This window comes from Stegodyphus dumicola, chromosome 12, assembly GCF_044657685.1.
Source record: "Stegodyphus dumicola isolate Sdum_Otavi_A_Nest chromosome 12, ASM4465768v1".
NCBI classification, from domain to species: domain Eukaryota; kingdom Metazoa; phylum Arthropoda; class Arachnida; order Araneae; family Eresidae; genus Stegodyphus; species Stegodyphus dumicola.
The window spans coordinates 28,233,305-28,256,422 of NC_140779.1; the positions used below are offsets into that span (position 1 = coordinate 28,233,305).

At 33.8% G+C, this 23,118-nt stretch overlaps 1 protein-coding gene across 1 annotated transcript in view; it reads right to left on the bottom strand.

Annotated features, from left to right (window-relative positions):
* LOC118191921 (uncharacterized) overlaps positions 1-23,118 on the bottom strand; it is a 208,081-nt gene that overhangs the window by 142,203 nt on the left and 42,760 nt on the right. The window contains exons 8-11 of the mRNA XM_085827585.1: positions 18,973-19,047; positions 13,448-13,522; positions 7,922-7,996; positions 2,402-2,476 (exon numbers count right to left, since the gene is read on the bottom strand). Coding sequence (XP_085683711.1) covers positions 2,402-2,476; positions 7,922-7,996; positions 13,448-13,522; positions 18,973-19,047 — 300 coding nt within the window. The remainder of the gene's footprint in view (positions 1-2,401; positions 2,477-7,921; positions 7,997-13,447; positions 13,523-18,972; positions 19,048-23,118) is intronic.

The following is a 23,118-nucleotide window of genomic DNA, read 5'->3' on the forward strand; positions in this document are numbered from 1 at the left end:
TATGTCTTTGCTTACTGGGCAGATCACTAAATCTCGGCTAACTTCGATGAGTTTTCTACGAATCAAGCTGAAAACCAATTGCCTGATATAGTTGGACAGCTTCATGAGTGCAAACACGCGTGCACCATACGGACCTGATTATTCTCAAATACGGTAGAAGGATGGGGACATTCCTTCCCTCCAGCATTTCTCTTTTCTGAGAAGATTTTCACGTGACCTTTTACGTCGCAGTAATTAATAAAGCCCCTTTTAGACTAGTCTAAGTGTTTTGGCAGAATGCCAACCAGGCCTGCGTTCGAGACGGTTGAACTATAGAAGAAAAGCAATATTTTCTAACCGGAAATTTTACGATTGAAATCCTTCCGAAGGAAACAATTTTTCTGTTATTTACAGAAGAAGCCTTTTAAAAAAATAATGCTAGGGAAAATATTTCTCTAAAGAATAATCGTTAGAGATAGTTAATACAAAAAAAGACATCTTCAGATATTTAAAATTATTAATATTTAAACTTGAAATGAAATTGGCAAATAAGTGAAATTTATTGTTTATATACTGCAAAATTAATATATTTCAGAAAAATACCGGGATATTTTTTCAAAATACACGCGTTAGAAAGTGCACTTTAAATGCTAAATTTGGATCAATACTTGTTCTTTATAAGTTAAAAATATATAACGTATTGTATGTCTCTGTTTGTTGGGAAGATCACTAATATTCGGAATTTACGATAAGTATCTAAAACATTTATATTTTCCAATTTATTTATTACCTCGCTATGCACAGACTCGTTGGCATGCCTAACCTCGAACGCATTCCATGTTTCTACAAATATTCAACTTTGTCCAATTACACCAGGAATTTGATTTATTTAACATTTCTCTAGTTTTGTTACCATGTTTATTAGCATGGCATAGCTTGTATAATTACAGGTAGAGATAAAAATGTTTCCTTAAAGAAAATAATAAATTGGTAACCTCGAAAAATATTAAAATAATTGTTTGCTCACATGTGTGTATCTAGGAATTTTCATCGAAACTAGCGGGAGAAAAATCTAAATGCAGCACCTGACGACAGCTATAACATAATTTTATGACGTAAACTCACATGAATTTGACATCGTTGCAAATTTTCTAACTGTAAATTTCCTAAGCTACGAACTATATTTCTATTCTTAAATGTACTCTTACTATTCACAAGAATATTAAAATCTCTACTGCTTATTTTCTACTGTTTTGATCTTCATTTCTCCTCTTAAGTAACTGTGAATTAATTTGTTATTCTTCAGGTAATATGTTCATATACATTATCCGATGCTTTCTCATACTTGGAATATTAAGGTTGCTGTTATAAACCTTTTCACATGAGTCTTACTTATTGTGTTCAATACTTGTTTTTATCTTAATTAGTAACGCCTTCTGGTACATTTTACCGCCTAATTGTAGAACTTATTTCACTTCATCAAATTCTCATTTCAAAAGAAGCTACTTTCTTTTACCATTAAATTTGTTTGCAATCTTATTTGGAAACTTTCTGCTGTATCAGTTTAGTTTACGACTTTAAAAAAGTTATAATTTACACTGTAAAGGCTATCTCGAGCGAATTCAGCCCGCAAAAATAAGGGTAATTTGCACGAAAAAGACATATAATCTTTATTAATAGAAAAATTTACGATCAAAACCATTCCGAAGAAAATTACCCTTCTTTCATTTCAAGACAAATTCGTTATGAAGCAAATCATCAGAGAAAACACATCAAAAGATGAAATGAAGCAGAAAACTAAGCAAATACTGTGCTATCACTCATATTCTTTTTCACAAAACTGTTATAGAGGATGTAGAAAATCACGCACAAAAATTCATTGGAAAAACCTAATTTCATATAAAATATTTATCATAATTACATAGAAAGGGTAGACTTAAGCAGTTACATCACTGAATAAATTTATGAGAAAGAGTCTTTAATTACTGTATATATTACTCTATTACGGCCTAGTATATTTTTTTATGTCTGTAAGTACGTATATATACGTGCACATTAAAGTATATCAAAGAATTTAAGGCAATATATTAAAAGTACACAATCGTATGTACAGAATACCAGTAGAAGTTTTGCATTAAAATAAAAATATAATATTTTCTTATAGCAGTTTTGATAAATTTGTGGTTTCTTATCGAAAACCTTGATCGGTCAGATGGTTAAAACGCAGTGAATTATTTCAGGGCATTTCTTCGAACACATGAATTTGAAACAAATTTTTTAGCAGCAAAAATACATTTTAGTATAGCCTCTTAATCTACGAGAACTTTCAATAAATGGATATTTCTGCTTAATTGAAAAATCTTTATTTCCCAATTAATTCAAGCATTGGTTTAGCAAAATTATTTCGTGACTTGTTCATTACCTGGAAGAGCATAACCTGGATGACCTAAGTAGCCTGGAACACCTGCATTCGCTGCGGCTGCAGCAGCAGGACCACCTGCAAAATTAAAGTAGAAATGACTTTGAAGTATATATTGAAAATTCACAACACAAATCAATTAATGAGCGTAATTTCATAGACAGAACTGGCGGAATTTAAACTGATAAGGTCGTCTCGAGCCAGCTGAGTACGAATAAATTTCGAACTAAATTGACTAATTTTAGAAACGCCTTATTTATTTACTGAAAAATGATTTCGCTAGAGATGTATTCCTCCGGCTTTTTTTTTTCAAAAGACGTGTGCTACAAAGGTAGTATAAAGGCTTAAATTGTAAACGCTCCGAAATATTTAGAAAATTGCATGTCTCTGCTCACTAGGAAGATTACTAACATCCAAAATTGGCTAAAAGTATCAAAATTATTTATAGGAATATTTTCTGATTTGACCATTACCTTGAGATAAAAGATTCGTTAGTCTGCATAGCTTTGCGGTTCTATAGATGTGTCAACCAATCTTTAAGTGCTTGCAAAGAAAATAATCTTTTTGACATTTTGAGAGGAAATCGTTACGAACGATATTATTAGAAAATGCATTGGCATAGAATCTGTTTCTCTAAAAGATAACTATCAGAAAACTTTAATTGAAAATACACATCTCCGAATATTTAAACATAACCGTTGTCGTCCAATGGCAGGAGTCAAACCATTCAAATAAACGTTAGAAAATAACCTTAAATAACGCAGTGTAACTAGAACCAGGATTCAATACCATTATTGCATAATCGCGCATAGGTACCTTTTGCAAAATTTTAATGGAGGTTATATCTTGAATCCTGAATCGTTAATTTCGCTAATGCTCTCAACTACATAAGCGTTTTTACCAATATATCAGGTATGTCATTGGCCACTCGTAATTTTAAAATAGATCAAGGGTGCATGAGCACTGCGTCCGAAGACGAAAGATAGTCGAGATGGCAAAGCCTCGAGGTCAAGCTTCTGTTTAGTGGCCTACCTGGTGGGGAAAATCCTCTCTGTAGGGGTTAAAAAGTTATTCGCCGAACCCAATCACGTGGGAGATCACCCTCCCATGAACTGACCCCGCGAGATGCTGCTTGAAACAGTGAGCTGTGAATTGAGTTAATTTTTGGGAAAATAAGATCAAGCCCTGTAATATTCTGCATAATTAATTCAAATACATATCTAATTTTCATCTTCTGCAATTTTTTCGAGCCACATGGCAGTTTTAAATCCTGCAGTTAGTTTTTTAATGTTGTCTTTGCTTTTTTGACACGATCAATATGTTTGATGAAGGTTCCTGACAAATTTTGAACTTTTTCGTCTCGGAGCCATGAAACTGCTGCATTGAATTAACTTGAGATTGCACCTTTTCTTGACTGTGTTTTTTCACTGTAGAGTTTCCTGCTAGGTTATTCTTCAGATGTTTCAACGGTAATTATTTGCGGGAAGTCTTCTGCTTTTGGGATGGAAGGTTTAGGTTTCTGCACAGGTTTTCTCAAATATGCGTCGTTATTCAGAGCATCCACGATAACTACATACATGTGGTTCTTTGCAGAAAATGCAGGTGGGCTTATCTTCTTCTTTTAACGTGCAGACATTGCGTCTGTGCGGTCCATGGTATTTAACACATTTTTTTTTTTTTTTTTGGATTTGTGCATAGGGGCTGGGAGTGTCCCCACTCCTGGCGCCTAAAGCACTGAGTAAGTCTTTTCTTAGGCTTCCATTTTTTTATGCTGATATTTATGCTGAACATATTATTGAGGTTATAAATCGCTTGGCCACTTGAGTTTTTCTTTATAATTCTAGATGCCAGATTTGGAGTCTCTTGAAATAGTTTTTGCGGGATTATTCGATTTGTCTCACTTTTATGATTGGGAATTTCCTTCTTTGTAGATCTTCAAAGATTGCCTCTTCTGGGTTTTTTTCAGGTTAAATTTTTCAGTACTACTTTTATTGGTTTTTCCCAGCTTATTTGGTAGGTGTAGAAAGGTACCCCTTACTTGTTAAGCATTTCTGTAATTGCACGATAATCTTCTTCATTCTTCAACTGAACGAAGATAGCTCGGCCCTTCATTCGAGCTTCGAATTCATCAATGCAGTTTTGTCATAGATAGCCTTCAACTTTAGTACAGTCGATTTGTCCTTGCTGAAATACTACTATGGGGAACGGAGTTTCATCTGCTTTGGCTCCTCCTTCTGCAGCGTCAACTTCAGTATCTAATCTTTCGAAGGGATTTTTCTTTTCAATTTCCATCGGCTCTGAGCTTTGGGCTGGATTTGCAAATTTCTTTTGTAATTTTCATTCTCTTTCTTTGTAAAAATGTGTTTCTAGTTTGTTGCATTATCTTTTTCTTCCTGCTCTGCTTCTACTCCTTTTTTTCCTGTTACTTTCTCAAAATAATACAGAGACTTCCTACGCCGTTGCTGGTGTATCATCATATTGATTGCTTCTAAGCCAAATTCTGGTATTAAATCCTCTTGTTCCTTAACAGATAGATCATGAATGTTATCCGTATTGTGCCTAGTCTTCACCACTTCACGTAATTCTTCCTGGACATTCCTTGCCGTTTCTGCTTTCTTGATTTTCTTTTTCAGAGATTTCATGAAATCTTGTTTTCTTAGCTTGTGTGACTTCGTTGATTTGAAAGATCTGTCCAAATCCGTAGCGGTATCTTCTTCATCCGTTTTAGACGATGGTGTCCTAAAAAAGAGCACTTTTGCGTACCCGAGGGTACCTTATTCAGTTAAAGTAGCTTCGAACACAAAATCGCTAAAAGCTGAGCTGTCTGCCTACGGCACTGGGACAGTCTACGATAATCCTCCACATCGAGTGAGTTGAGAGCCTACGTTCCAGGATTCCGTAGGATATACATATTTAAAAGGAGAAGGCTCACTCAGGTGAGTTCTCTGCGAAGAAACTGCAAACGTCTTTGACTAATATCAGAAATGCACGGTTTATTTAATAAAAATGTGTTTCGTTGGAGACAAATTCAGAATTCCCTTTTTTCAGAACAGATACGCTGCAAAGTGCACTCTAAAGGCTTTATACCTCTTCTTAATCAATCAGAAATATTTAATGAATTCTATGTCTTTGCTTACTGGGCAGATCACTAAATCTCGGCTAACTTCGATGAGTTTTCTACGAATCAAGCTGAAAACCAATTGCCTGATATAGTTGGACAGCTTCATGAGTGCAAACACGCGTGCACCATACGGACCTGATTATTCTCAAATACGGTAGAAGGATGGGGACATTCCTTCCCTCCAGCATTTCTCTTTTCTGAGAAGATTTTCACGTGACCTTTTACGTCGCAGTAATTAATAAAGCCCCTTTTAGACTAGTCTAAGTGTTTTGGCAGAATGCCAACCAGGCCTGCGTTCGAGACGGTTGAACTATAGAAGAAAAGCAATATTTTCTAACCGGAAATTTTACGATTGAAATCCTTCCGAAGGAAACAATTTTTCTGTTATTTACAGAAGAAGCCTTTTAAAAAAATAATGCTAGGGAAAATATTTCTCTAAAGAATAATCGTTAGAGATAGTTAATACAAAAAAAGACATCTTCAAATATTTAAAATTATTAATATTTAAACTTGAAATGAAATTGGCAAATAAGTGAAATTTATTGTTTATATACTGCAAAATTAATATATTTCAGAAAAATACCGGGATATTTTTTCAAAATACACGCGTTAGAAAGTGCACTTTAAATGCTAAATTTGGATCAATACTTGTTCTTTATAAGTTAAAAATATATAACGTATTGTATGTCTCTGTTTGTTGGGAAGATCACTAATATTCGGAATTTACGATAAGTATCTAAAACATTTATATTTTCCAATTTATTTATTACCTCGCTATGCACAGACTCGTTGGCATGCCTAACCTCGAACGCATTCCATGTTTCTACAAATATTCAACTTTGTCCAATTACACCAGGAATTTGATTTATTTAACATTTCTCTAGTTTTGTTACCATGTTTATTAGCATGGCATAGCTTGTATAATTACAGGTAGAGATAAAAATGTTTCCTTAAAGAAAATAATAAATTGGTAACCTCGAAAAATATTAAAATAATTGTTTGCTCACATGTGTGTATCTAGGAATTTTCATCGAAACTAGCGGGAGAAAAATCTAAATGCAGCACCTGACGACAGCTATAACATAATTTTATGACGTAAACTCACATGAATTTGACATCGTTGCAAATTTTCTAACTGTAAATTTCCTAAGCTACGAACTATATTTCTATTCTTAAATGTACTCTTACTATTCACAAGAATATTAAAATCTCTACTGCTTATTTTCTACTGTTTTGATCTTCATTTCTCCTCTTAAGTAACTGTGAATTAATTTGTTATTCTTCAGGTAATATGTTCATATACATTATCCGATGCTTTCTCATACTTGGAATATTAAGGTTGCTGTTATAAACCTTTTCACATGAGTCTTACTTATTGTGTTCAATACTTGTTTTTATCTTAATTAGTAACGCCTTCTGGTACATTTTACCGCCTAATTGTAGAACTTATTTCACTTCATCAAATTCTCATTTCAAAAGAAGCTACTTTCTTTTACCATTAAATTTGTTTGCAATCTTATTTGGAAACTTTCTGCTGTATCAGTTTAGTTTACGACTTTAAAAAAGTTATAATTTACACTGTAAAGGCTATCTCGAGCGAATTCAGCCCGCAAAAATAAGGGTAATTTGCACGAAAAAGACATATAATCTTTATTAATAGAAAAATTTACGATCAAAACCATTCCGAAGAAAATTACCCTTCTTTCATTTCAAGACAAATTCGTTATGAAGCAAATCATCAGAGAAAACACATCAAAAGATGAAATGAAGCAGAAAACTAAGCAAATACTGTGCTATCACTCATATTCTTTTTCACAAAACTGTTATAGAGGATGTAGAAAATCACGCACAAAAATTCATTGGAAAAACCTAATTTCATATAAAATATTTATCATAATTACATAGAAAGGGTAGACTTAAGCAGTTACATCACTGAATAAATTTATGAGAAAGAGTCTTTAATTACTGTATATATTACTCTATTACGGCCTAGTATATTTTTTTATGTCTGTAAGTACGTATATATACGTGCACATTAAAGTATATCAAAGAATTTAAGGCAATATATTAAAAGTACACAATCGTATGTACAGAATACCAGTAGAAGTTTTGCATTAAAATAAAAATATAATATTTTCTTATAGCAGTTTTGATAAATTTGTGGTTTCTTATCGAAAACCTTGATCGGTCAGATGGTTAAAACGCAGTGAATTATTTCAGGGCATTTCTTCGAACACATGAATTTGAAACAAATTTTTTAGCAGCAAAAATACATTTTAGTATAGCCTCTTAATCTACGAGAACTTTCAATAAATGGATATTTCTGCTTAATTGAAAAATCTTTATTTCCCAATTAATTCAAGCATTGGTTTAGCAAAATTATTTCGTGACTTGTTCATTACCTGGAAGAGCATAACCTGGATGACCTAAGTAGCCTGGAACACCTGCATTCGCTGCGGCTGCAGCAGCAGGACCACCTGCAAAATTAAAGTAGAAATGACTTTGAAGTATATATTGAAAATTCACAACACAAATCAATTAATGAGCGTAATTTCATAGACAGAACTGGCGGAATTTAAACTGATAAGGTCGTCTCGAGCCAGCTGAGTACGAATAAATTTCGAACTAAATTGACTAATTTTAGAAACGCCTTATTTATTTACTGAAAAATGATTTCGCTAGAGATGTATTCCTCCGGCTTTTTTTTTTCAAAAGACGTGTGCTACAAAGGTAGTATAAAGGCTTAAATTGTAAACGCTCCGAAATATTTAGAAAATTGCATGTCTCTGCTCACTAGGAAGATTACTAACATCCAAAATTGGCTAAAAGTATCAAAATTATTTATAGGAATATTTTCTGATTTGACCATTACCTTGAGATAAAAGATTCGTTAGTCTGCATAGCTTTGCGGTTCTATAGATGTGTCAACCAATCTTTAAGTGCTTGCAAAGAAAATAATCTTTTTGACATTTTGAGAGGAAATCGTTACGAACGATATTATTAGAAAATGCATTGGCATAGAATCTGTTTCTCTAAAAGATAACTATCAGAAAACTTTAATTGAAAATACACATCTCCGAATATTTAAACATAACCGTTGTCGTCCAATGGCAGGAGTCAAACCATTCAAATAAACGTTAGAAAATAACCTTAAATAACGCAGTGTAACTAGAACCAGGATTCAATACCATTATTGCATAATCGCGCATAGGTACCTTTTGCAAAATTTTAATGGAGGTTATATCTTGAATCCTGAATCGTTAATTTCGCTAATGCTCTCAACTACATAAGCGTTTTTACCAATATATCAGGTATGTCATTGGCCACTCGTAATTTTAAAATAGATCAAGGGTGCATGAGCACTGCGTCCGAAGACGAAAGATAGTCGAGATGGCAAAGCCTCGAGGTCAAGCTTCTGTTTAGTGGCCTACCTGGTGGGAAAAATCCTCTCTGTAGGGGTTAAAAAGTTATTCGCCGAACCCAATCACGTGGGAGATCACCCTCCCATGAACTGACCCCGCGAGATGCTGCTTGAAACAGTGAGCTGTGAATTGAGTTAATTTTTGGGAAAATAAGATCAAGCCCTGTAATATTCTGCATAATTAATTCAAATACATATCTAATTTTCATCTTCTGCAATTTTTTCGAGCCACATGGCAGTTTTAAATCCTGCAGTTAGTTTTTTAATGTTGTCTTTGCTTTTTTGACACGATCAATATGTTTGATGAAGGTTCCTGACAAATTTTGAACTTTTTCGTCTCGGAGCCATGAAACTGCTGCATTGAATTAACTTGAGATTGCACCTTTTCTTGACTGTGTTTTTTCACTGTAGAGTTTCCTGCTAGGTTATTCTTCAGATGTTTCAACGGTAATTATTTGCGGGAAGTCTTCTGCTTTTGGGATGGAAGGTTTAGGTTTCTGCACAGGTTTTCTCAAATATGCGTCGTTATTCAGAGCATCCACGATAACTACATACATGTGGTTCTTTGCAGAAAATGCAGGTGGGCTTATCTTCTTCTTTTAACGTGCAGACATTGCGTCTGTGCGGTCCATGGTATTTAACACATTTTTTTTTTTTTTTTTTTTTTTGGATTTGTGCATAGGGGCTGGGAGTGTCCCCACTCCTGGCGCCTAAAGCACTGAGTAAGTCTTTTCTTAGGCTTCCATTTTTTTATGCTGATATTTATGCTGAACATATTATTGAGGTTATAAATCGCTTGGCCACTTGAGTTTTTCTTTATAATTCTAGATGCCAGATTTGGAGTCTCTTGAAATAGTTTTTGCGGGATTATTCGATTTGTCTCATTTTTATGATTGGGAATTTTCTTCTTTGTAGATCTTCAAAGATTGCCTCTTCTGGGTTTTTATCAGGTTAAATTTTTCAGTACTACTTTTATTGGTTTTTCCCAGCTTATTTGGTAGGTGTAGAAAGGTACCCCTTACTTGTTAAGCATTTCTGTAATTGCACGATAATCTTCTTCATTCTTCAACTGAACGAAGATAGCTCGGCCCTTCATTCGAGCTTCGAATTCATCAATGCAGTTTTGTCATAGATAGCCTTCAACTTTAGTACAGTCGATTTGTCCTTGCTGAAATACTACTATGGGGAACGGAGTTTCATCTGCTTTGGCTCCTCCTTCTGCAGCGTCAACTTCAGTATCTAATCTTTCGAAGGGATTTTTCTTTTCAATTTCCATCGGCTCTGAGCTTTGGGCTGGATTTGCAAATTTCTTTTGTAATTTTCATTCTCTTTCTTTGTAAAAATGTGTTTCTAGTTTGTTGCATTATCTTTTTCTTCCTGCTCTGCTTCTACTCCTTTTTTTCCTGTTACTTTCTCAAAATAATACAGAGACTTCCTACGCCGTTGCTGGTGTATCATCATATTGATTGCTTCTAAGCCAAATTCTGGTATTAAATCCTCTTGTTCCTTAACAGATAGATCATGAATGTTATCCGTATTGTGCCTAGTCTTCACCACTTCACGTAATTCTTCCTGGACATTCCTTGCCGTTTCTGCTTTCTTGATTTTCTTTTTCAGAGATTTCATGAAATCTTGTTTTCTTAGCTTGTGTGACTTCGTTGATTTGAAAGATCTGTCCAAATCCGTAGCGGTATCTTCTTCATCCGTTTTAGACGATGGTGTCCTAAAAAAGAGCACTTTTGCGTACCCGAGGGTACCTTATTCAGTTAAAGTAGCTTCGAACACAAAATCGCTAAAAGCTGAGCTGTCTGCCTACGGCACTGGGACAGTCTACGATAATCCTCCACATCGAGTGAGTTGAGAGCCTACGTTCCAGGATTCCGTAGGATATACATATTTAAAAGGAGAAGGCTCACTCAGGTGAGTTCTCTGCGAAGAAACTGCAAACGTCTTTGACTAATATCAGAAATGCACGGTTTATTTAATAAAAATGTGTTTCGTTGGAGACAAATTCAGAATTCCCTTTTTTCAGAACAGATACGCTGCAAAGTGCACTCTAAAGGCTTTATACCTCTTCTTAATCAATCAGAAATATTTAATGAATTCTATGTCTTTGCTTACTGGGCAGATCACTAAATCTCGGCTAACTTCGATGAGTTTTCTACGAATCAAGCTGAAAACCAATTGCCTGATATAGTTGGACAGCTTCATGAGTGCAAACACGCGTGCACCATACGGACCTGATTATTCTCAAATACGGTAGAAGGATGGGGACATTCCTTCCCTCCAGCATTTCTCTTTTCTGAGAAGATTTTCACGTGACCTTTTACGTCGCAGTAATTAATAAAGCCCCTTTTAGACTAGTCTAAGTGTTTTGGCAGAATGCCAACCAGGCCTGCGTTCGAGACGGTTGAACTATAGAAGAAAAGCAATATTTTCTAACCGGAAATTTTACGATTGAAATCCTTCCGAAGGAAACAATTTTTCTGTTATTTACAGAAGAAGCCTTTTAAAAAAATAATGCTAGGGAAAATATTTCTCTAAAGAATAATCGTTAGAGATAGTTAATACAAAAAAAGACATCTTCAGATATTTAAAATTATTAATATTTAAACTTGAAATGAAATTGGCAAATAAGTGAAATTTATTGTTTATATACTGCAAAATTAATATATTTCAGAAAAATACCGGGATATTTTTTCAAAATACACGCGTTAGAAAGTGCACTTTAAATGCTAAATTTGGATCAATACTTGTTCTTTATAAGTTAAAAATATATAACGTATTGTATGTCTCTGTTTGTTGGGAAGATCACTAATATTCGGAATTTACGATAAGTATCTAAAACATTTATATTTTCCAATTTATTTATTACCTCGCTATGCACAGACTCGTTGGCATGCCTAACCTCGAACGCATTCCATGTTTCTACAAATATTCAACTTTGTCCAATTACACCAGGAATTTGATTTATTTAACATTTCTCTAGTTTTGTTACCATGTTTATTAGCATGGCATAGCTTGTATAATTACAGGTAGAGATAAAAATGTTTCCTTAAAGAAAATAATAAATTGGTAACCTCGAAAAATATTAAAATAATTGTTTGCTCACATGTGTGTATCTAGGAATTTTCATCGAAACTAGCGGGAGAAAAATCTAAATGCAGCACCTGACGACAGCTATAACATAATTTTATGACGTAAACTCACATGAATTTGACATCGTTGCAAATTTTCTAACTGTAAATTTCCTAAGCTACGAACTATATTTCTATTCTTAAATGTACTCTTACTATTCACAAGAATATTAAAATCTCTACTGCTTATTTTCTACTGTTTTGATCTTCATTTCTCCTCTTAAGTAACTGTGAATTAATTTGTTATTCTTCAGGTAATATGTTCATATACATTATCCGATGCTTTCTCATACTTGGAATATTAAGGTTGCTGTTATAAACCTTTTCACATGAGTCTTACTTATTGTGTTCAATACTTGTTTTTATCTTAATTAGTAACGCCTTCTGGTACATTTTACCGCCTAATTGTAGAACTTATTTCACTTCATCAAATTCTCATTTCAAAAGAAGCTACTTTCTTTTACCATTAAATTTGTTTGCAATCTTATTTGGAAACTTTCTGCTGTATCAGTTTAGTTTACGACTTTAAAAAAGTTATAATTTACACTGTAAAGGCTATCTCGAGCGAATTCAGCCCGCAAAAATAAGGGTAATTTGCACGAAAAAGACATATAATCTTTATTAATAGAAAAATTTACGATCAAAACCATTCCGAAGAAAATTACCCTTCTTTCATTTCAAGACAAATTCGTTATGAAGCAAATCATCAGAGAAAACACATCAAAAGATGAAATGAAGCAGAAAACTAAGCAAATACTGTGCTATCACTCATATTCTTTTTCACAAAACTGTTATAGAGGATGTAGAAAATCACGCACAAAAATTCATTGGAAAAACCTAATTTCATATAAAATATTTATCATAATTACATAGAAAGGGTAGACTTAAGCAGTTACATCACTGAATAAATTTATGAGAAAGAGTCTTTAATTACTGTATATATTACTCTATTACGGCCTAGTATATTTTTTTATGTCTGTAAGTACGTATATATACGTGCACATTAAAGTATATCAAAGAATTTAAGGCAATATATTAAAAGTACACAATCGTATGTACAGAATACCAGTAGAAGTTTTGCATTAAAATAAAAATATAATATTTTCTTATAGCAGTTTTGATAAATTTGTGGTTTCTTATCGAAAACCTTGATCGGTCAGATGGTTAAAACGCAGTGAATTATTTCAGGGCATTTCTTCGAACACATGAATTTGAAACAAATTTTTTAGCAGCAAAAATACATTTTAGTATAGCCTCTTAATCTACGAGAACTTTCAATAAATGGATATTTCTGCTTAATTGAAAAATCTTTATTTCCCAATTAATTCAAGCATTGGTTTAGCAAAATTATTTCGTGACTTGTTCATTACCTGGAAGAGCATAACCTGGATGACCTAAGTAGCCTGGAACACCTGCATTCGCTGCGGCTGCAGCAGCAGGACCACCTGCAAAATTAAAGTAGAAATGACTTTGAAGTATATATTGAAAATTCACAACACAAATCAATTAATGAGCGTAATTTCATAGACAGAACTGGCGGAATTTAAACTGATAAGGTCGTCTCGAGCCAGCTGAGTACGAATAAATTTCGAACTAAATTGACTAATTTTAGAAACGCCTTATTTATTTACTGAAAAATGATTTCGCTAGAGATGTATTCCTCCGGCTTTTTTTTTTCAAAAGACGTGTGCTACAAAGGTAGTATAAAGGCTTAAATTGTAAACGCTCCGAAATATTTAGAAAATTGCATGTCTCTGCTCACTAGGAAGATTACTAACATCCAAAATTGGCTAAAAGTATCAAAATTATTTATAGGAATATTTTCTGATTTGACCATTACCTTGAGATAAAAGATTCGTTAGTCTGCATAGCTTTGCGGTTCTATAGATGTGTCAACCAATCTTTAAGTGCTTGCAAAGAAAATAATCTTTTTGACATTTTGAGAGGAAATCGTTACGAACGATATTATTAGAAAATGCATTGGCATAGAATCTGTTTCTCTAAAAGATAACTATCAGAAAACTTTAATTGAAAATACACATCTCCGAATATTTAAACATAACCGTTGTCGTCCAATGGCAGGAGTCAAACCATTCAAATAAACGTTAGAAAATAACCTTAAATAACGCAGTGTAACTAGAACCAGGATTCAATACCATTATTGCATAATCGCGCATAGGTACCTTTTGCAAAATTTTAATGGAGGTTATATCTTGAATCCTGAATCGTTAATTTCGCTAATGCTCTCAACTACATAAGCGTTTTTACCAATATATCAGGTATGTCATTGGCCACTCGTAATTTTAAAATAGATCAAGGGTGCATGAGCACTGCGTCCGAAGACGAAAGATAGTCGAGATGGCAAAGCCTCGAGGTCAAGCTTCTGTTTAGTGGCCTACCTGGTGGGAAAAATCCTCTCTGTAGGGGTTAAAAAGTTATTCGCCGAACCCAATCACGTGGGAGATCACCCTCCCATGAACTGACCCCGCGAGATGCTGCTTGAAACAGTGAGCTGTGAATTGAGTTAATTTTTGGGAAAATAAGATCAAGCCCTGTAATATTCTGCATAATTAATTCAAATACATATCTAATTTTCATCTTCTGCAATTTTTTCGAGCCACATGGCAATTTTAAATCCTGCAGTTAGTTTTTTAATGTTGTCTTTGCTTTTTTGACACGATCAATATGTTTGATGAAGGTTCCTGACAAATTTTGAACTTTTTCGTCTCGGAGCCATGAAACTGCTGCATTGAATTAACTTGAGATTGCACCTTTTCTTGACTGTGTTTTTTCACTGTAGAGTTTCCTGCTAGGTTATTCTTCAGATGTTTCAACGGTAATTATTTGCGGGAAGTCTTCTGCTTTTGGGATGGAAGGTTTAGGTTTCTGCACAGGTTTTCTCAAATATGCGTCGTTATTCAGAGCATCCACGATAACTACATACATGTGGTTCTTTGCAGAAAATGCAGGTGGGCTTATCTTCTTCTTTTAACGTGCAGACATTGCGTCTGTGCGGTCCATGGTATTTAACACATTTTTTTTTTTTTTTTTTTTTTGGATTTATGCATAGGGGCTGGGAGTGTCCCCACTCCTAGCGCCTAAAGCACTGAGTAAGTCTTTTCTTAGGCTTCCATTTTTTTATGCTGATATTTATGCTGAACATATTATTGAGGTTATAAATCGCTTGGCCACTTGAGTTTTTCTTTATAATTCTAGATGCCAGATTTGGAGTTTCTTGAAATAGTTTTTGCGGGATTATTGGATTTGTTTCACTTTTATGATTGGGAATTTCCTTCTTTGTAGATCTTCAAAGATTGCCTCTTCTGGGTTTTTATCAGGTTAAATTTTTCAGTACTACTTTTATTGGTTTTTCCCAGCTTATTTGGTAGGTGTAGAAAGGTACCCCTTACTTGTTAAGCATTTCTGTAATTGCACGATAATCTTCTTCATCCTTCAGCTGAACGAAGATAGCTCGGCCCTTCATTCGAGCTTCGAATTCATCAATGCAGTTTTGTCATAGATAGCCTTCAACTTTAGTACAGTCGATTTGTCCTTGCTGAAATACTACTATGGGGAACGGAGTTTCATCTGCTTTGGCTCCTCCTTCTGCAGCGTCAACTTCAGTATCTAATCTTTCGAAGGGATTTTTCTTTTCAATTTCCATCGGCTCTGAGCTTTGGGCTGGATTTGCAAATTTCTTTTGTAATTTTCATTCTCTTTCTTTGTAAAAATGTGTTTCTAGTTTGTTGCATTATCTTTTTCTTCCTGCTCTGCTTCTACTCCTTTTTTTCCTGTTACTTTCTCAAAATAATACAGAGACTTCCTACGCCGTTGCTGGTGTATCATCATATTGATTGCTTCTAAGCCAAATTCTGGTATTAAATCCTCTTGTTCCTTAACAGATAGATCATGAATGTTATCCGTATTGTGCCTAGTCTTCACCACTTCACGTAATTCTTCCTGGACATTCCTTGCCGTTTCTGCTTTCTTGATTTTCTTTTTCAGAGATTTCATGAAATCTTGTTTTCTTAGCTTGTGTGACTTCGTTGATTTGAAAGATCTGTCCAAATCCGTAGCGGTATCTTCTTCATCCGTTTTAGACGATGGTGTCCTAAAAAAGAGCACTTTTGCGTACCCGAGGGTACCTTATTCAGTTAAAGTAGCTTCGAACACAAAATCGCTAAAAGCTGAGCTGTTCGCCTACTGGACTGGGACAGTCTGCGATAATCCTCCACATCGAGTGAGTTGAGGGCCTACGTTCCAGGATTCCGTAGGATATACATATTTAACAGGAGAAGGCTTACTCAGGTGAGTTCTCTGCGAAGAAACTGCAAACGTCTTTGACTAATATCAGACATGCACGGTTTATTTAATAAAAATGTGTTTCGTTGGAGACAAATTCAGAATTCCCTTTTTTCAGAACAGATACGCTGCAAAGTGCACTCTAAAGGCTTTATACCTCTTCTTAATCAATCAGAAATATTTAATGAATTCTATGTCTTTGCTTACTGGGCAGATCACTAAATCTCGGCTAACTTCGATGAGTTTTCTACGAATCAAGCTGAAAACCAATTGCCTGATATAGTTGGACAGCTTCATGAGTGCAAACACGCGTGCACCATACGGACCTGATTATTCTCAAATACGGTAGAAGGATGGGGACATTCCTTCCCTCCAGCATTTCTCTTTTCTGAGAAGATTTTCACGTGACCTTTTACGTCGCAGTAATTAATAAAGCCCCTTTTAGACTAGTCTAAGTGTTTTGGCAGAATGCCAACCAGGCCTGCGTTCGAGACGGTTGAACTATAGAAGAAAAGCAATATTTTCTAACCGGAAATTTTACGATTGAAATCCTTCCGAAGGAAACAATTTTTCTGTTATTTACAGAAGAAGCCTTTTAAAAAAATAATGCTAGGGAAAATATTTCTCTAAAGAATAATCGTTAGAGATAGTTAATAGAAAAAAAGACATCTTCAAATATTTAAAATTATTAATATTTAAATTTGAAATGAAATTGGCAAATAAGTGAAATTTATTGTTTATATACTGCAAAATTAATATATTTCAGAAAAATACCGGGATATTTTTTCAAAATACACGCGTTAGAAAGTGCACTTTAAATGCTAAATTTGGATCAATACTTGTTCTTTATAAGTTAAAAATATATAACGTATTGTATGTCTCTGTTTGTTGGGAAGATCACTAATATTCGGAATTTACGATAAGTATCTAAAACATTTATATTTTCCAATTTATTTATTACCTCGCTATGCACAGACTCGTTGGCATGCCTAACCTCGAACGCATTCCATGTTTCTACAAATATTCAACTTTGTCCAATTACACCAGGAATTTGATTTATTTAACATTTTTCTAGTTTTGTTACCATGTTTATTAGCATGGCATAGCTTGTATAATTACAGGTAGAGATAAAAATGTTTCCTTAAAGAAAATAATAAATTGGTAACCTCGAAAAATATTAAAATAATTGTTTGCTCACATGTGTGTATCTAGGAATTTTCATCGAAACTAGCGGGAGAAAAATCTAAATGCAGCACCTGACGACAGCTATAACATAATTTTATGACGTAAACTCACATGAATTTGACATCGTTGCAAATTTTCTAACTGTAAATTTCCTAAGCTACGAACTATATTTCTATTCTTAAATGTACTCTTACTATTCACAAGAATATTAAAATCTCTACTGCTTATTTTCTACTGTTTTGATCTTCATTTCTCCTCTTAAGTAACTGTGAATTAATTTGTTATTCTTCAGGTAATATGTTCATATACATTATCCGATGCTTTCTCATACTTGGAATATTAAGGTTGCTGTTATAAACCTTTTCACATGAGTCTTACTTATTGTGTTCAATACTTGTTTTTATCTTAATTAGTAACGCCTTCTGGTACATTTTACCGCCTAATTGTAGAACTTATTTCACTTCATCAAATTCTCATTTCAAAAGAAGCTACTTTCTTTTACCATTAAATTTGTTTGCAATCTTATTTGGAAACTTTCTCCTGTATCAGTTTAGTTTACGACTTTAAAAAAGTTATAATTTACACTGTAAAGGCTATCTCGAGCGAATTCAGCCCGCAAAAATAAGGGTAATTTGCACGAAAAAGACATATAATCTTTATTAATAGAAAAATTTACGATCAAAACCATTCCGAAGAAAATTACCCTTCTTTCATTTCAAGACAAATTCGTTATGAAGCAAATCATCAGAGAAAACACATCAAAAGATGAAATGAAGCAGAAAACTAAGCAAATACTGTGCTATCACTCATATTCTTTTTCACAAAACTGTTATAGAGGATGTAGAAAATCACGCACAAAAATTCATTGGAAAAACCTAATTTCATATAAAATATTTATCATAATTACATAGAAAGGGTAGACTTAAGCAGTTACATCACTGAATAAATTTATGAGAAAGAGTCTTTAATTACTGTATATATTACTCTATTACGGCCTAGTATATTTTTTTATGTCTGTAAGTACGTATATATACGTGCACATTAAAGTATATCAAAGAATTTAAGGCAATATATTAAAAGTACACAATCGTATGTACAGAATACCAGTAGAAGTTTTGCATTAAAATAAAAATATAATATTTTCTTATAGCAGTTTTGATAAATTTGTGGTTTCTTATCGAAAACCTTGATCGGTCAGATGGTTAAAACGCAGTGAATTATTTCAGGGCATTTCTTCGAACACATGAATTTGAAACAAATTTTTTAGCAGCAAAAATACATTTTAGTATAGCCTCTTAATCTACGAAAACTTTCAATAAATGGATATTTCTGCTTAATTGAAAAATCTTTATTTCCCAATTAATTCAAGCATTGGTTTAGCAAAATTATTTCGTGACTTGTTCATTACCTGGAAGAGCATAACCTGGATGACCTAAGTAGCCTGGAACACCTGCATTCGCTGCGGCTGCAGCAGCAGGACCACCTGCAAAATTAAAGTAGAAATGACTTTGAAGTATATATTGAAAATTCACAACACAAATCAATTACTGAGCCTAATTTCATAGATAGAATTGGCGAGATTTAAACTGAGGAGGTCGTCTCGAACCAGCTGAGTACGAATAAATTTCAAACTAAATTGACTAATTTTAAAAACGCGTTGTTTATTTACTGAAAATTTATTACACTAAAGAAATATTCCGCCGGTTTTTTTCAAAAGACTTGTGTTACAGAGGGGAGTATAGAGGCTTAAATGGTGTTGCGAGGCCCCAAATTGTCAGCAACAGTAGTAGTGACCGCTATGAATTGTAAATTACACAAACTCGTAAAAAGGGTTTAAATCCCTTTTTATTCCACTTTAGAAATAACAGCTGCGTTCACTTGACGCTCACAAACTACGCCGACCCGGCGGTTTAACAAAACAGAAATGTGAAACTAAAAATAAATGACAAGATGAATAAATAACGTGATCACTACCTACGAGGCTCTAAAATCGTAACTAACATAACCGCGTTCAAGATACAGCTGAGATTCAGCAAGCTTACTGATTAAGCAGTTGAAGATTCAACGAACTGCCGAAATAGGCACACAGGCCGAAACGCGCGGTTCTTAAATTTCTACCTAGCAACCTTCACGCTCGCGATTCAAGAAGCACACATACAATCTCGTTTCCCTTCTATTTAAACTGAACTTACTTTTGCTAATATTTGAATATACTGCGCGTTCTACTACAATTTACATACTCTGGCATTGGCAATTCTAGGGGAAAGTAAAGGCTTGACAGGAAAGATAGCTTAAAATAAATGTTAGTTAAAATAAATATAAACCTTACATGATAAACACTCAGAAATATTTAGTAAATTGCTGTCTCTGCTTGCTGGGAAGATTACTAACATCCGAAATTGGCTAAAACTATCAAAAGTATTTATAGGAATATTTTTAGATTTGACCATCACCTTGAGATAAATGATATGTTAGCCTGCATAGCCTTGAGGACCTATAGATGTTTCAACCAATCTTAAAGTGTTTGCAAAGGAAATAATCTTATCGTCATTTACAGAGGAAATCGTTATGAACGATATTAGAAAACGCAGAGGCAGAGAAGCTATTTCTCTAAAGCATAATTATCACAAAAATTTAATTGAAAATACATATCTCCGAATATTTAAACATAGCCATTGTATTTCAATGGCAAGAGTCAAACCATTCAAAAATGCTTTACAAAATAACTTTAAATAAAGCAGTGTATCTTGAACCAGAAATTAACACCATTATTGCGTAATCGCTCATATGCACCTTTTGAAAAATTTTAATGGAGGATATATATATTTAAAAGGAGAAGGCTATCTCAGGTGACTTCTCTACGAAGAATCTGCAAACATCTTATCAGAAATGCACGGTTTATTTAATAAAAATGTGTTACGTTAGAGAAAAATTTCGAATTTCGTTTTTTCAAAACACCTACGCTGCAAAGTGCACTTTGAGGGCTTTATACTTCTTTTTAATGAATCAGAAATATTTAATGAATTGCATGTCTTTGCTTACTGGGAAGATCACTAAATCTCGGCTAACTTGGAGGAGTTCTCTACGAATAAAACTGAAAACCAATTGCCTGATATAGTTCGACAGTTTCATCCCAGAACATGAGTGCACACACGCATACACCATTCGGACCAGATTATTCTCAAATGGGGTAGAATGATGGGGACTTTCTTTCCCTCCAGCATATCTCATTTCCAGAAGATGAGATTTTCAGATGACCTTTTACGTCGCAGCAAGTAATATCGTCACAGGTAATCGTCACAGATAGTTAATACAAAAATATATCTTCAAATATTTAAAATTATTAATAATAAATTTGAACTGAAATTGACTAATAAGAGAAATTTATTGTTTATATATTCCGGGATGTTTTTTCAAAATACATGCGTTAGAAAGTGCACTTTAATTGCTTAAGTAGGTTTAGTACCTCTGCTTAATCAATTAAAAATATTTAATGTATCGTATGTCTCTGTTTGTTGGGAAGATCACTAACATTCGGAATTTGCGAGAAGTATCTAAAAGATTTATATTTTCTAATTTATTCATGAAGAGCGTCTAAACTTTGTGCGGCTGCAGCTCCAGAGTACTTCATTTACTTTTACAGAGTACTTCATTTAACAGGCTACTTCATTTTCTTTTTACTATAACTTTGCAGAGACAAATGAAGTAGAAAATTAATCGCCTTAACACAAATTATTTACTAAGAAAACTTTCATTTAGACTACGTGTCATATTTATACTGAAAACGACAAGTCGGTGAAATCTCTACGAATAAAGTTTTAGCTAAATTTTCTAACAAGTCAGGTGTATTCTTTATTTACTCGAAGAATCTAACTTTGAAGAAAAATTCCAGGAGGGTTTTTCAAAATGTGTGTCTTAAGAAGCACTATAGGTTACGTACTTGTTCTGAATAATTAGAAATGTTTAATAAATTGTATGTCTCTGCTTACCGGGAACCTCACTAATACACAGAATTCGGAAAAAAATGTTTTAATGTTTTATAGGGATATTTCCTGACTTATCCATTGACTTGAGATGCATATATATGTCTTCCTTAACAGCTCTGAGCACTTACAGGTGTTTCCCCAAATTTTTAGCTTAGTGCATCTGCAGCAACGTAAAACGTGCAATAAGTCCAGCTGATTAATACAACCGTAATTGACTAATTCCGTTAACCCAGAAAAACCATACATTCCATTAATTCCGTAACCATATTTATTTCCCTCGCTTTGTCCAAATACAGTTTAAGTGTTTCCTCGAATAAATAAATGAATTAAAATGTTTAAAATTTCAAATATAATTATTTCCTCACGTGTGTGTTGCCAGAAAGTTTTCATCCAAACTAGCGGAAGAAGAATTGAAATGCTGCAAAATGTAGCACGTGATGTCAGAGATCACATAATTTTTCTGACGTAATTTCACATCATTCTCACGTCATCGAAAATTCCGTAAACTAGGAGCTATACCTTTATTTTTCTTTGTGTTAATTATGTATATTAGTTTTCACAAGAATATTAAAAACATTTCGCTAATTTTCCATTGTTGAAATATCATTTATACTCTTAATTAATTGTGTGTTAATTTTAGATGTTATTCTTTTGTTCATTTCTTCATGTGAATCGTCAAGTGCTTTCCGTCACTTGGATTATTAATGCTGTTATTATATCATTTGAGTTGGTCGCTTAATATTTGTATTCACTGTTTCTTTCTACTTTAATTGTTAACGCATTTCAGTTAATTTTCCGTACTTAATATAGCGCTTATTGCAGTTCATCAGGTTCTGGTTGCTAAAAAATTTCTTTTATCATTAAATTTCTTTGAGTTGATATTAAGAAAGTTGCTGCTACTTTTAATTTTTAACTTTACAATGTCAATAGGTCATAAAATATACTTCGAAATTTAATTTGGTGTGATCTCTGAAAATAAATTTGTAACTAAATTGCCTAATAGGTGAGATGCATTGTTTGTTCGGTGATATTTTGGTTGCCGGGCGCAGGGGTTTCTGCCGGTTTTTTTTTTTCCATAGTTCTCAGGCTGTAGCGTTTGAGATCATTTTAGTTTTAAAATACAACGGTTGTCATAAATTAAGGAAAAATCACAAAAATCAAGATTACTGAAAAAGTGGCATGTAGAATTTTATGAAACTTACCCACAATATACAACACATAGTAAGGTATCAAATAACATAAAAAGAAATTACCAGACAATTATGGTAGTCTAGAAATTAGCACATGTATAAAATGAACAAATCGAAGGTGTCAGTTTGCTATAGGAAAAGTACCTTCAATATGGCATATGGTCGCCTCTAGAAGCAATACAACACATACAGCGATGCGTTATGCTTTCAAGTATGAGGTCTATCAGTTCCATAGGAAGCGAGAGCCATTGCTCTTGCAAAGCAGTTGCAAGCGCGGCAAGGGTCTGAAGGGGCGGATTGAGAGCAGTTATACGTCTCTCTAAAGCATCCCAAACGTGCTCGATAGGATTCAAGTCCGGGGATCGAGCTGGCCACTCC